Here is a 14,840-nt window from a genome sequence, read left to right as displayed (position 1 = left end):
TTAAAACTTGAATTCAAATTGGTGTCCCAGATGTTTTCCAGGTGTTTTTTTGGGGAATTTTGGGTGTTTTTCCAGGATCTCCAGGTGTTTTTCTGGGAATTTCAGGTGTTTTTTCCCAATATGTTTCCCATTTTCCCCACCATTTTCCCCATTTTTTTCCAATTTTTTCCCATTTCCTCCCCATTTTTCCCTCCCTCCTTTCTCCCAGTGTCTTTCCCAGTATTCTTCCCACTTTTCCCACCATTTTCCCATCATTTTCCCATTTCTTTCCCATTTTTCCCAGAATTTTCCAATTTTTTCCCCATTTCCTTCCTCCTCTTTCTCCTCAGCTGCTGGAATCTCAGTTTTTTGGGATTGAGGCCGAAAGCTTCCAACCTCTTCCCGCTGAATTCCCAACCTCCCAACCTCACACCCTTCATCCTGCGGGTTTTGGGATTTTTTGGGGAATTTTGGGGATTTTTGGGGGAATTTTGGGTGTTTTCTGGGAAATTTTGGGGATTTTTTGGGGAATTTTGGGGATTTTTGGGGGGATTTGGGGGATTTTTCGGGGAATTTTGGGGATTTTTCTGGGAATTTTGAGAACTTTTTTGGGGATTTTGGGGGTTTTTTGGGGGATTTTGAGGATTTTTCAGGGAATTTTGGGGATTCTTTGGGGGATTTTGAGAATTTTTCGGGGGATTTTGGGGATTTTTTGGGGAATTGGGGGGATTTTCGGGAGGATTTTCCCCTTTTTTTGCTGTTTCTGGAAGCTTTTTCAGCTTTTCTCGGCGTTTTTTCCCGAATTTTGTCTTTTTTGCTGCTGCTGGTGATGATTCGTCTTCTTCAGGGCTGGAAGAGGTGGGAAGATGGAAAAAAATTCCTAAAAATCTACGGAATTTGCCCCGAAAAATCTCCCCCAAAAAATATCCTCAAACTTTCCCAAAATCTCAAAATTCCTCCCAAAAACTCTCCAGAACTTCCCCAAATTCTCCCAAAAAAATCTCCCCAAAAAAAAATCCTCAAAACCTCAAGAAAACCACAAAATCTTCCCAAAACTTCTTCCCAAAAGCTTCCCAAAAAACAAATCCCCAAAAACCTCAAAAAAACCCCAAAAAACCCCTTAAAAGTACCCCAAAACCTCCCCAAACCACCCCAAATCCCCCAAAAAACCTCCCAAAACCTCCCTGAAAACCACCCCAAAATCTCCCCAAAAACTCCTTAAAACCCAAAAACCTCCCCAAAATCACCCCAAAACCCCAAATCCACCCCAAAAAAACCCCAAAGCCATACTCAGCCAGGAGGGATTTTAGGATTTGGTGTTTCTTCCCGACGTTTTTCGCTCTCCTGCTGTAATTCTCCTGGTCCTGTCGCTCCTCCTGCTCTGAGCTGGGAGTTTGGGGATCCAAAATCACCCAAAATACCCCAAATCCCCCAAAATTCTCCCAAAATTCCCAAAGAATTACCCGAAAAGTTACCCCAAAACGCCCAAAAATCACCCGAAAATCGCCCCTAAACCCACAAAATCCCCCCAAATCAATCCAAAATCACCCCAAAATCGTCCCAAAATCAACCCCAAATCCCCCAAAATCACTCCAAAACCAATTTGGGCATCCCAAAATCCCCCAAGATCACCCCAAAGTCCCCCAAAAATTCCCCCAAAAACCCCAAAATCACCCCAAAATTCCCCAAATTCCCCCAAAATCCCCATTACCGGTACATGCAGGTTTTCCTCAGGGAGCACCAGCGGTTCAGCTCCTTGTCGTCGGCAGCCAGGATCTGGGAAAGGGATTTGGGGTTTTGGGGGATTTTTGGGGTGTTTTGGGGGTTTTTTGCAGGTGCTTTTGGGGATATTTTTGGGGTTTTTTTTGGGATGCTTTCGGGGTTTTTTGGGGGTTCTTTTTTGGTGTTTCAGAGGAGGTTTTTGGGGTATTTTTAGGTATATTTTTGGGGTGTTTCACCTCCTCAGTGCTGAGGAGAAGTCGCAGGGCAGTTTTGGGATATTTTTGGGTTTATTTTTGGTTTTTTTCTGGGATGTTTTTAGGGATATTTTTGGGATTTTTTGGGGGGTATTTTTGGGATATTTTTGGGATTTCACCTCCTCAGTGCTGAGCCCAAAGTCGCAGGGCAGTTTTGGGATATTTTTGGGATATTTTTTGCGGGTATTTTTCTGGCATTTTAGGGGAGGTTTTGGGGTGTTTCAGAGGAGGTTTTTGGGGTATTTTTGGGGTATTTTTGGGGTTTTTCACCTCCTCAGTGGTGAGCCCAAAGTCACAGGGCAGCACTCGGCGATACTTGAAGCGACAGGGAAGATCTCCAACCAAATCCTCGAAATCCAGCGAGTAGAACTCCTCCAGGTACTGCGAGAACGGGCCTGAGGCTGGGGAGATTTGGGGTTTTGGGGATTTGGGGGGTCCTGGAATGGGTTTGGGATGTCTGGGAGGGAGTTTGGGGGCTTTGGGGTGGATTTGGGGGTTTGGGGGTCCTGGTGGGGTCTAGGGCAATTTGGGGTGGATTTTGGGGTGGATTTTGGGGTGGATTTGTAGGGATTTTGGGGGGATTTGGGGGTCCTGGGTGGGCTTTGGGGGGATTTTAGGGGAGTTTGGGGTGGATTTGGGGGATTTTGGGGCATTTTGGGGTGGATTTGGGAGGATTTAGGGTGGGACTTGGAATGGGGTTTGGGGGTCTTGAGGGATCCTGGGATGGATCTGGGGGTCCTGGAGGGCGTTTGGGATTGGATTTGGGATGGAATTTGGGATGGGATTTGGGGTGATTTTGGGATGGGATTTGGGATGGAATCAGGAATTTAGGATTTCTCAGGAACTTTGGTATTTCTCAGGAATTTGGGATTTCCCAGGAATTTTGGGATTTCTCAGGAATTTTGGGATCTCTCAGGAATTTAGGATTTCTCACCAGGGTCAAACAGAGGTTTCTCTCTCTCCAGCGCTTCTCGAAATTTCGATTTCCGCCGTTTCTTCCCAAAACTCACCTCAGGGACACTCCGGGTTTTGGGGACTTTGGGGTCAGGAGGGGCTTGGGGGACAAAATCCGCATCCATCTAGGAAAAGGGACAGAGAGTTGGGGTCACCTTAAAGGGGTTGGGCTCTCATTAAAGGATTTAGGGATCTCATTTTTGGGGTTTTCTCCTCCTCACCACGAAGTCAGGATCCTCACAATGAGGTTCTTCCTCCTCCTCCCTCCCCGTCCAGCAATCCCAGTTCCAGTCATCTGTGGGGTTTGGGGACAAAGCGACATCGAGGGACCCCAAAAACCCCACAGAAACCCCATAGAAACTTCACAAAAACCCCATAGAAACCCCACAAACCCCACAAAAACCCTACAAAACCCCCACACTCACCCTCCAGCCCTTCTTCCTCCTCAAACTGAGGTTTCTCTTCTTCCTCTTTCCCATAATATTCATCCCCAAACCATTCCTGGGGAAATAGGGGATTTTTGGGATTTGGGGTTTGGGAGATTTGGGATTGGATTTAGGATGGTTTTGGGATTTGGGGTGGATTTGAGGTGGGATTAAGGGTGGGATTGGGATGGGATTTAGGATAAGATTTGGGGTGGATTTGGAATAGCATTCAAAATGGGATTTGGGATTTAATTTGGGATGGATTTGGGATGGCATTTAGGGTGAGATTTGGAATAGGATTTGGGATGATTTTGGGATTGGATTTGCAATGGAATTCGGGATATGATTTGGGGTAGTTTTGGGATTATTTGGGGATAATTTTGGGATGATTCTAGGATATTTTTGGGGTGATTTTGGGATCACCCACAGCCATCATGCTGTCATGTCTTTTAGGATCGAAATCCTCCTGCAGCAGATCATCACTGATCCCAAAATCCTCTTTTCCAGAAGCTTCCCGAATCCTCTGCAGCCTCGCCAGCAATTCCTGCTTTTTGAGGTTCTTCAGCTGCTTCAGCTCCTCCCTGCGCCGAGCTCGCTCCTTTTGGGGGGAAATTGGGGGGTCAGGGGTGGCCAGGACCCCAAAAACCCCAAAAAAACCACAAAACCCCAAAAAAACCCCACAAAAACCCCCACAAAAAACCAAAAAAATCCCAAAAGACCCCAAAAAGACCCCAAAACCCAAAAAAAATTTTTAAAAACCCTGAAAAAACAAAAAAAAAAAAAAACCCAAAAAACTCCAAAAAACCCAAAAAACCCCAACCCTCCCAAAAACCTGCAAAAAACCCCAAAAAAAGGATTTTCCCCTCCCTCACCTTCCTCTTCCTCTCGCGGATTTTCTCTCTCTTCTCTTTGCGCCGATCGTCGCGCCGACGGACCGAGGTGGGGATGTGCCGAGGGAAGCTCTGGATCTGGGGGGAAATTATAGGGTTAGGGAGACCCTAAAAATGTCCTAAAATGGCCCTAAAATTGTCCCCAAATTGTGCCCAAAATGGCCCAAAAATTACCCGAAAATTGTCCTAGAATGGACCTAAAAATGTCCTAAAATGGACCTAAAATTGTCCTAAAAATGGTTCAAAATTGTGCCAAAAATAGCCCAAAAAATGGCCCCAAATATTTGGAATAAAAGGGTCAGAGAGATCCTAAAAATAGCCCTAAATTGTCCCCAAAATTGTCCCCAAAAATGATGGGAACGTGGTATGGGGAATGGCTGGAATAAAATTTACCCCCAAATTTTCACCCCAAAAACCCCATTTTTGCCTTTTGACCCCAAATTTTCACCCCAAACCCCCAAATTTCCACCACAACCCCAAATTTTCACCCCAAAAACCCCAAATTTCCAACCCTGACCCCAAATTTTCACTCCCTGACCCCAAATTTCACCCCAAAATCCCCAAATTTCCCCCAAACCCACCTGCTCAGCTCCCGGCTCCTCGAACCTGAAGTTGTGTTTTCTCTCAAATTCTTGTTGTTTCTCCAAAAATTCTTCTCCTTCCGATGAGGAATCCTCCAGGGAGGGGAGGGAGTCCCTTAATTGGAGAGGGTTAATTAGTTAATTAATTGGAGAGGGATTGATTAATTGGAGAGGGGACTGGGGGTCAGGATTAATTACTTGGGGTTTGTGGGTTGTGATTAATTAATTGGGATTGGGGGTCGTGGTTAATTAATTGGGGAGGCTCAGAAGGTCGTTAATTAACTGGGGAGGAGTCCATTAATTGATTCATTAATTGGAGAAGAATCAATTAATTGATTAATTGGAGAGGGGTCAATTAATTGATTCATTAATTGGAGAGGGATCAATTAATTGACTGATTAATTGGAGGGGGTCAATTAACTGATTCATTAATTGGGGAGGGATCTGGGGGTCATTAATTAATGGGGGGTTGTGGTTAATTAACGGGGGAGGGGTCAATTAATCGATTAATTGATTAATTAATTAACGGGCTGTGCTCACCCTTCCTCCCCACCCTCCTCCTCCTCCCGGCATTGGTTTCCCAGCAGATAATCGCGAAGGAATTTCTCTCCAGGATCCAGAGCCGGGTCTGACCAGAGCTGCTGCAGGGGTTTCTGGGGAAAGAGAGATTGGGGGATTTTTGGGAATTTTTGGGGAATTTTTGGGAATTTTTGGGGATTTTTTAGCGATTTTTTTAGGGAATTTTGGGGAATTTTTTAGGGTATTTTGGGGAATTTTAGGAAATTTTTTAGGGAATTTTTTAGGGAATTTTTTAGGGTATTTTGGGGAATTTTAGGAAATTTTTGGGAATTTTTTAGGGAATTTTTGGGAAATTTTTAGGGGATTTGGGGGAATTTTTTGGGGAATTTTGGGGAAATTTTAGGGAATTTTTGGGAATTTTTTGGGGATTTTTTTTGGAATTTTTTAGGGATTTTTTAGGGAATTTTTGGGGATTTTTGGGAAATTCTAGGGAATTTTTTGGATTTTGGGGAATTTGTGGGAAATTTTGGGGGAATTTTGTGGAATTTTTGGGAATTTTTTAGGGAATTGTTTTGTAATTTTGGGGGAATTTTGGGGATTTTTTTAGGGAATTTGGGGGAATTTCTGGGCATTCTAGGGAACCAAAATGGGAGGAAAAGAACCCAAAATGACCCAAAACACCCAAAAATGTCCCAAAAGGAAAGCAAGTTGTCCAAAATATCAAGAAAACAACCCAAAATGACCCAAAATTTGATGAAATTAAACTCACCAGGTCCTCAAGATTTTCTGGAGGAGATTCTCTCTGCCCTCGAAGCCACAGCAGGTATTGTTGTTCCTCTTGGTTCTGGGGAATCCCAAAAATCCCAAAATTAACCAAAATGACCCAAAATGAGAGCAGGAGGTGCTGAAGTGTTATAAAATGGGAATGGAGTGGGAGGGAAAGGGTTAAGGGGGAAGGGAAATGGGCTGAAAATGGAAAAAAAAGGGAAAATTTTGAAATGGGAATTGAAATGGAATGGAAAAAAATGGGGAAATAATGACAAATTGGAAAAAATGGGAAAAAAAAAAGGGAAAGAATGAAAAAAACAACCTGAAATGAGGAGAAATGGTGAAAAATGGAAGGGAAATGACCCAAAATGAGTTCAAAATGGGATGGAATGACACCAAAATATCCTAAAATGGGACTGGGATGGGAGGAAAAGGGAGCAGGATGAAGAAAAATGGTGCAGAAATGGAAAAAATGGTGAAAAATGGAAGGGAAATGACCCAAAATGAGCTCAAAATGAGACCAGAATGTCCTAAAATGGGATGGAATGGGAGGAAAAGAACCCAAAATGACCCAAATCACACCAAAATGAACCAAAATGAACCAAGTTACCCAAAAATTAAGCAGATCAGCCCAAAATTAACCAAAACTTCCCAAAATGAGACCCCAAAAAAACCCAAAATTCCCCAAAATGAACCAAAATTCCCCCAAATGAACCAAAATGAACAAAAATTACCCAAAATTAACCAAAATTCCCCAAAATGAACCAAAATCTCACCTTTTCCTCGCGGGATTTGACTCGAGGTCGAAGCAAAGTTTCTCCTTCCTCCTCCTCCTCCTCCTCACTGTCAGCCAGAAAAGCTTGGAAACTGCAGGGAGAGAAAAATTTGGGATTTCCTGAATTTGGGTTTTGCCCAAAAACACTACAGGATATCCCAGAAAACCCCGAAAATCCCAAAAAACCACAAGAAAACAAACAAAGAAAAACCCCAAACCAACAAAACACAAACAAAAAAATCCCCCCCCAAAAAAACCCACCAAAAACTCCCAAAAGCCCCCAAAAACCCAGAAAAATCCCAAAATTCCAGTTTCCTCACCTTTCCTTCAGCGCTTTCTGTTCTTCTGCATAACTTTTGGAGGATTCGAGCTGAGGAGGGAAAAAAATGGGATTTGGGGGGGAAAAAAAGGGATTTTTGGGAGGAAAAAATGGGATTTTGGGAGGGAAAAAACAGATTTTGGGGCTTTTGGGGGATTTTGGGGTTTTCTGGGGATTTTGGGGTTCAGATTTCACGCTCCCCCCATCCTCACCTTCCTCCTCTTGGCTGCTGCTTCTTCATCCTCCTCATCCTCCTCATCCACGTATTTGCTGTGGGGTGAGGAAGGTCAGGAGGAAAAAATCCCCAAAAATCCCCAAAATTCCCAAAATTTCCCCCAAATTTCTTCCTCCTTTTCCTGCTCACCCTTCCTTCTCCAGCACGACTTTCCTCTCGTAATCCTTCAGGAACATTGGCTTGGCTGGGCGAGCTTCGGCCTCATCTTCATCATCATCATCATCATCTTCATCATCTGAGGATTCTGGGGAAGGTTGGGATGAGATTTGGAAAATCCCCAAATCCACAAAAACAAAAAAAATCCCCAAAACCCAAAAAAATTCTCAAAACCCAAAATCTCTTCCTCATCCTCATTATCATCCTTATCATCCTCATCCTCATCATCCTCAGATTCTGGGAAGCGATGGGATGAGATCTGGAAAATCCCAAAATCCCCAAAACCTCCTCCTCATCATCATCCGTGGATTCTGGGAAAGGATGGGATGAGATTTGGGGAATCCCAAAATTCCCAAAACCCAAAATCTCCTCCTCCTCGGATTCTGAGAAACTGTAAGATTTGGGAAATTCCAAAATCCCCAAAATCTCCTTCTCCTCATCCTCATCATTCTCAGACTCTGGGAAGTGATGGGATGAGATTTAGGAAACCCCAAAATCCCTAAAATCCCAGATTTGGGGTTTTTCCCGTTACCCTTTTGGGTATAGAAGGTCGTGTCCGGCCGGTAAATCCGCGGGTCTCGCGTTTTCAGCATGGCCAGTGTCCGGTAGAACTCCCTGTCCTGCCGCGGGTCCAGCGCCTGGGGACACGGGAGAGTGACCACCGGTGTCCCCAAGTGTCCCCAAACTGAGTGACCCCCAGTGTCCCCAAGGGGTCCCCAAACTCACCACGTGCTCCCCGCTGGACTCGGAGCTGTCGCTGTCACTGTCGCTGTCCCCGCTGTCCCCATAGCGATCCCGCACTGCCGGGACACCGGCAGCTCTCAGCACCGGGAGAAGCCCGGCATTGTCCCCGGCATTGTCCCCGGCATTGTCCCCGGGATTGTCCCCGGGATTGTCCCCGGGATTGTCCCCGGGATTGTCCCCGGGATTGTCCCCGGGATTGTCCCCTGGCTTTCCCGGTTTTCCCACATTCCCGGTTTCCCTCCCGTTTCTCCGGCTCGGTTCCTCCCGTTCCCGGTGTCTCTGCAGCCTCTCCCGCCGCCGGTACCGCCCGATCCCTCCCGTTTCTCCCCGATCCCGGTCCCAATCCCGTTCCCGTTTCCTTCCGATCCCAATCCCGTTCCCGGTCCTGATCCCCTTTCCGCTGTCTCCGCAGCTCCTCCCGCCGCCGGTATCTCCCGGTACCGCCCGATCCCTCCCGTTTCCGATCCCATTCCCGATCCCATTCCCGCTGTCTCACGGCGCTGCAGCTCCTCCCGCCGCCGGTACCTCTCTATCCCTCCCGTTTCCCTCCCGTTTCTCCCCGATCCCGGTCCCGATCCCGGTTCCGCTCGATTCCTCCTGTTTCCCCCCGTTCCCGGTCCTGATCCCCTTCCCGCTGTCTCCGCAGCTCCTCCCGCCGCCGGTATCTCCCGGTACCGCCCGATCCCTCCCGTTTCCCGTTTCCCGTTCCCGCTCCCGGTGTCTCACGCCGCTGCGGCTCCTCCCGATCCCTCCCGTTCCCATTCTCGGTCCCGATCCCGTTCCCGTTTCATCTGTTCCCGTTCCCCATCCCTATCCCGCTCCCTCACGGCGCTGCAGCTCCTCCCGCCGCCGGTATCTCCGGTATCTCTCGGCGAACGCTTCATTCACGCGGAGCTCGGGCTCCGCCATGCTGCCCACGTGACCCGGGCGGCACTTCCGCGTCCCCCGTCACGTGACAAGGGAGCGCGCCGTTCTTTTTCCATCCTCTTAAAAGGGCAACGGCGCCCCGAACAGCTGGTGGGGCCCACAGCATCTCTGCGCCCCCAAAATTCCATCCCGGGACCCCAAATTGGCTCAGGACCCCAAAAATTCCTGAATTACCATCCCCCCTCCCATCCCGGGACCCCCAAATTGAGTCAGGACCCCCAAAACCTCTCCAGGCAGAGGGTTCAGCTCCATCTTTATTGGGGCAGAGCAGGGGGGGTCTGACACTTGGGGGTCCATGGGGTTTGGGGGTCCCAGGAGCATTTGGGGGTTCCATGGAGATTTGGGGATCCCAGGAGGATTTGGGGTCCATGTCGAGACCCTCTCAGCTGGTGCGGATCTGGTAATCTGCGAGGGAGAGAGGGAGGTGAGGGAGCGAGAGCCGGCCTGGGGGAATTTGGGGAAAGTTGGGAAATTTGGGGGGTTTTGTGGAATTTCGGGGTCCCGGAGGAATTTAGGGAATTTTGGGGTCCCGGGGTGGGGGTACTGTGGGATTTTGGGGGTTTGGGATCTCAGGGAAATTTGGAGAATTTTGGGAAATGTGGGGTTTTGGGGGAATTTTGGGGTTTTTTGGGGTGCTCACCCCCGCTCTGGGTGATGTAGCGCACCCAAGGCATCGGGGAATTTTGGGAAATTCGGGGTTTTTTGGGGAATTTTGGATTTTTGGGGGATTTTTTTGGGGTTTTTTGGGGTGCTTACCCCCGCTCTGGGTGATGTAACGCACCCAAGGCATCGGGGAATTTTGGGAAATCTGGGGAATTTGGGGTTTTTTGGGTTTTTTAGGGTTTTTTTGGGGTGCTCACCCCCGCTCTGGGTGATGTAGCGCACCCAGGGCAGAGCCTGATATCCACTCTTCTCGATGATCTTCATGTACCTCACCTGGGGGGACAGGAATGAACACCCCAAAAACCCCAAAAACACCCCAAAACACCCTGGGACACCCCAGATTTCCCCCAAAACCCCATCTGGGTGACCCCAAATACTCACAGATTCCTCCATCCTGTCCCCAAACTGCCCAGTGACCCCAAAACCCCCACAGACCCCAAACCGCCCTGGACCCCAAATCCCAGAGACCCCAAATCCTCCCCTATCCTGTCCCCAAACCCCAGTGACCCCAAATCCCAATGACCCCAAACCCCAAATCCCAAATCCCAGACCTGGATCCCTGAGACGGTGAAGTACGGGATCTCAAAGCTGAAATCCCAATGACCCCAAATCCCAATGACCCCAAATCCCAATGACCCCAGATCCCAAACCCCAAACCCCAAAGGCACCTGGATCCCCGAGACAGTGAAATATGGGATCTCGAAGCGCACGGCGATCGGCGGCCGACCTTCCTCCTCCTCCTTCTCGACGCTCGGCAGCCCGAAGTGAGCGCGCAGCAGGTGCTCCTTGCCCCCCTGAGACCCCAAATGTCACCCCAAATGTCACCCCAAAATCGGGGACAATGTGGGGACAGGGAGTGGGGAGAGGCAGGAGGAGGGGGACATTGGGGACACACAGGGACAAGGGTTGGGGACATCGCAGGATGTGGGACAAGGGGTTGGGGACACCCAAAAATGGGGAGACAGGGGTTGGGGATATTGCAGGACTGGGGACAAGGGCTGAGGGGACAGGGGCTGGGGGACAAGAACTTGGGGACATCCCAGGACAGGTGACAGTGTCACTCACTGGGACAGGGGTTAGTGATGCCCCAGGATTGGGGACATCCCAGTATTGGTGACAAGGGTTGGTGACACCCCAGGACAGGTGACAATGACCTTGGTGACAGTGGCACTCACCGGGAAGGCCTTGATGCTCCAGATGACCAGGTTCCTCTCGGGGACATACCGCGCTGTCCCCACCGTGGTCTTGAACTTGGGCGAGTCGGCGTCACTCGGCACTGGCACGGCGATCTCCACGCCGTTGGCCACCGACTGCTTCTTGAACTGGCCCTTGGCCTGCGAGGGGACACGGGTGGCACTGTCACCAGGCGGCCAGGTGTCCCCGATGTCCCCAGTGTCACCCCCAGGTGAGCTCACCTTGACCATGATCTCCACGCGGCTGTGGGAGAACTTCTCGATGATGGACTCGATCCAGATCAGCGGCTTCACCTGGCGGGTTTTGGGACCCCCGGGGTGAATTTTGGGAAGTTTGGGACCCCCGGGGTGAATTTTGGGACCCCCGGGGTGAATTTTGGGACCCCCAGAGTGAGATTTGGGATCCTCAGGGTGAGTTTTGGGATCCTCAGGGTGAAGTTTGGGACCCCCAGGGTGAGCTTTCGGACCCCCAAAACTCTGGGGGTCCCAAAATTCACCCTGGAGGTCCCAAAATTCACCTTGGGGTCTCCTGTCGCACCTGGGTGTGCAGCCGGTAGGACATGAGCTCGAAGTCCCCGTCGGGAGGGATGAAGGAGATTGTTCTGTCGTTGTCGAATCGCGACAGCCTCACGCACTGGTGGAACTTCACATCCTCCAGCTCCACCGACTTGTTCTTCCCCCCTGGAATGGGATTTGGGGGGCTCAGGGGGTCCCTGGGTGTCCCTGGGGGTCTCAGAGGGTCCCTGGGGGTCCCTGGGGGTCCCTGGGGGTCCCAGAGGCAGCACGGAGCGCCACTCACGGCCGGTGAGCTCGAAGAGCACGCGGTCGTTCAGCCCGAGGCGAAGCTCCGGCATTCCCGAGAGGAAAACCTTCAGCTTGATGGTGCCAACGACCTCGCTGAGCACCACGCTGCCGCTGGCGCTCACCTGCGGGATGGGAACGGGGCAGAACCGGGACAGGAACGGGACAGGAATGGGTCAGAACCAGGACAGGAATGGGACAGGAACAGGACCAGAACTGGGTCAGAATCGCGACAGGAACAGGACCACAACCAGGACTGGAATGGGACTAGAACCAGCCCCATCCTCATCGTCAGCTCCATCCTCGTCCCTGTCCTTGTCACCAGCCCCAGGACTGTCACTCTCTTTGGCCTGGTCATTTCTTGATCTTCATCCTTATTTTTTCCACCCCAATCGCCATCTCACCTTGACCCTCATCCCTTTCCCATCCCCAACCCACCCCAATCCCCATCCCAACCCCAATCCCACCCCACTCCTCACCAGCAGGTTGACAGCCTCGATGACATCGATGAACACCTCGTTCTTCTTGTACCGGATCCCCTCGGAGCGCCAGGACACCGCGTTGGTCACCGTGGTGGGGACACGCGACTTCCCCGTGTCCAGCTTGTTCCCCTCCTGGGTGATGTACCTGCCACAGAAAACGGGTCAGGGGGGCTTTTGGGGTGTCCCAGCACCCCTCAAACCTCACCCCAAACCCACTCCTGTAGGATTTTGCCGTCCGTGGTCTGCGGGAAGCCGAAATCCATCAGCTCGTCCAGCAGCTCGTAGACGATGACGAAGTTGTCTCTGATGCTCTCCTCCTCCAGCTCCTTGAAATACTCGCAGAACACCTGGGGGGACACCTCTGTCACCCGCCCTGGGACGGGTCACCCCAAATCAGGGGGTCCCGAGACCCCCAACTCACCCCCTGAGACCCTCAACTCACCTCCACCACCTTGTAGAGGAAGGAGAAGACCAGGGAGGCGTTGCCATTCTTCTTGGTGGTGGCCACCACTGGGGGGGTCAAGGAAAAGGGGACACTGCAGCCTGGGGGGGATTTGGGGCAGATTTTGGGGTTTTGGGGAACCCCTGGCTATGGGGGTTTCGGGAAACTGCAGGTTTGGGGAGTCGCAGAGGGGGTTTAGATACCCCTGGGTTTGGGAGATACCTTGGTTTTGGGACCCTCAGGTTTAAAGGATCCTCTAGTTTTGGGATCTCCTGGTTTTGGGACCCTCAGGTCTAGGGGATGTCCTGGTTTTGGGACCCTCAGGTTTGGGGATGTTCTGGTTTTTTGGTCCCTTGGTTTTAGGATTCCTGGGTTTTGGGGAATCCCCTAGTTTCGGGACCCCAAGGTTTGAAGGATCCCCTACTTTTGGAACCCCTGGCTTTTGGGATCCCCTAGTTTTGGGATTCCCGGGTTTTAGGACCCCCAGGTTTGGGGGATCCAGGGGGTCCCAGGATAGAATTTGGGGTCCCAGCTGGGCTGGGTGACCCCAAAGGATACGGTAGAGGTTGGCGTGTTTGATCCACAGGAAGTGGACGTGGCCGTGGCTCAGCACGGGGGTCAGTGTCCCCTCCTCCTCGCGCTGCAGCAGGACCCCCAGGAAGTGCTCGATGTCCCCAAGAGCCACATCGCCCTTGTAGTTACGGCTGATCAGCGGCTGGGGGGCGAGAATTGGGGAGAAATCCCCCCAGATTGGGGTCAGAAATGGGGACAAACTCCCCAAACTGGGGGTCAGAACTGGGGACAAACCCCCCAAGACTGGGGTCACCTCGGAGGTCACTGCTGCTGTCCTTAGCTGACCTTCACCCCTGGACACCCCTGGGTGACCCCATGGGGGTTTGGGGTGGTCGTGGTGAGGCGGGGGTTCACACCTGGGGGTCCTTGGGGTCACCTCGAGGGTCAGAATTTGGGACAAACTCCCCAAATTGGGGGTCACCTCAGGGTCACCGCTGCTGACCTCGGCTGACCTTCAAGGACACAGGGGACAGCAGGGTGACCCCCAGCCCGGACACCTGGGTGACCCCGGTGGGTTTGGGGTGGTCGTGGTGAGGTTTGGGGTCACACCTTGGGGTCACCCCAACCCCCAGGGTCACACCTTGGGGACACCCCAACCGCGGGGTCACGGAGGCCACCACCACCGCCCTCCAAGGCCCGAGTGACCCCCGCGCTGTCCCCGGGGGGATTCGGGGCGCTCCGGGGGTCTCACCTTGCCCTTCAGGTCCAGGATGAAGAGGGCGGAGGCGGCCATGGCGCCCGCGCGGCAATGTCACCTCCGGCGGTGTCACCTGCCCAGGTGAGCGGCTGCGCCCACGGGGCCTTAAAGGGGACAGCCCACCCCGCCCACCCCCCGCGGGGGTCGCACCCCGCAGCTCGGGGAGACCCCCGGGAGCTCCCACTCCTCGGGGGGCTTCGGCAGCTTCCAGCCCGACCTGGCGGTTTTGGGGTGGGGGGCGTGGGGGGGGCGATGGACCCCCGAGGTGGGTTGGGGGTTGGGGGAGGTGGGTGGTGCACCCTGGGGGTCTCTGCACCCCCGGATCCCCCGAACCCCCACAGGGGGGTCTCTGAACCCCAAAATCCCCACTCTGGCGGTCGCTGCGCCCCCAGACCCCCAGATCTCCCCTCAGGAGGGTCTCTGCACCCCCTGCTATCAGATCTCCCAGCTTTGGGGGTCCCTGCACCCCCAGACCCCCCGGATACCCCACAGGGGGGTCTCTGTACCCCAAAATCCCCCCTCTGGGTGGTCCCCAGCCCCCCCGGTAGGTCCGTACACCTCAACATCCCCCCCTTCGGGAGTACCAGAGCCCCCAGACCCCTCAATCCCCCCTCGGAGCAATCCCCGCACACCCAAATCCCCCAGCCCCAAATCCCCGCCCCTCCTCATCGCCCCCCCGCCGCATCCTCCGGTCCCTCCGGTGCCCCGGGCGGGGCGGGACGGTTACCGGGCCCTGCCCCG

The 14,840-nt window shown here is 52.1% G+C and overlaps 2 protein-coding genes across 2 annotated transcripts; both read right to left on the bottom strand.

Moving 5' to 3' along the window:
* Positions 1–181: 181 nt before the first annotated feature.
* KRI1 (KRI1 homolog) lies at positions 182–9,323 on the bottom strand. Its single transcript, XM_085045803.1, has 19 exons — positions 9,149–9,323; positions 8,304–8,377; positions 8,110–8,215; positions 7,551–7,665; positions 7,399–7,456; positions 7,188–7,237; positions 6,869–6,959; positions 6,094–6,168; positions 5,346–5,458; positions 4,806–4,920; positions 4,207–4,302; positions 3,762–3,932; positions 3,335–3,410; positions 3,131–3,204; positions 2,890–3,034; positions 2,226–2,356; positions 1,691–1,755; positions 1,270–1,365; positions 182–828 (listed from the first exon to the last, which is right to left on the bottom strand). Exons 1-19 carry the CDS (start codon positions 9,228–9,230, stop codon positions 252–254), a joined length of 2,310 nt encoding a protein of 769 aa, XP_084901929.1. The 5' UTR covers positions 9,231–9,323; the 3' UTR covers positions 182–251.
* A 163-nt stretch (positions 9,324–9,486) lies between these two features.
* Positions 9,487–14,372, bottom strand: AP1M2 (adaptor related protein complex 1 subunit mu 2). The gene is made up of 12 exons (XM_085045804.1): positions 14,094–14,372; positions 13,388–13,544; positions 12,830–12,897; positions 12,604–12,734; positions 12,385–12,532; positions 11,904–12,030; positions 11,643–11,785; positions 11,327–11,398; positions 11,087–11,245; positions 10,580–10,705; positions 10,109–10,184; positions 9,487–9,653 (listed from the first exon to the last, which is right to left on the bottom strand). The coding sequence occupies exons 1-12, from the start codon at positions 14,133–14,135 to the stop codon at positions 9,631–9,633; spliced, it is 1,272 nt and encodes a 423-aa protein (XP_084901930.1). The 5' UTR covers positions 14,136–14,372; the 3' UTR covers positions 9,487–9,630.
* Between the last annotated feature and the right edge of the window lie 468 nt (positions 14,373–14,840).

Source organism: Lichenostomus cassidix, unplaced genomic scaffold, assembly GCF_008360975.1.
Source record: "Lichenostomus cassidix isolate B80296 unplaced genomic scaffold, HeHo_3.0 HiC_scaffold_39, whole genome shotgun sequence".
NCBI lineage: Eukaryota > Metazoa > Chordata > Aves > Passeriformes > Meliphagidae > Lichenostomus > Lichenostomus cassidix.
This window is presented reverse-complemented; position numbering and strand designations above follow the sequence as displayed.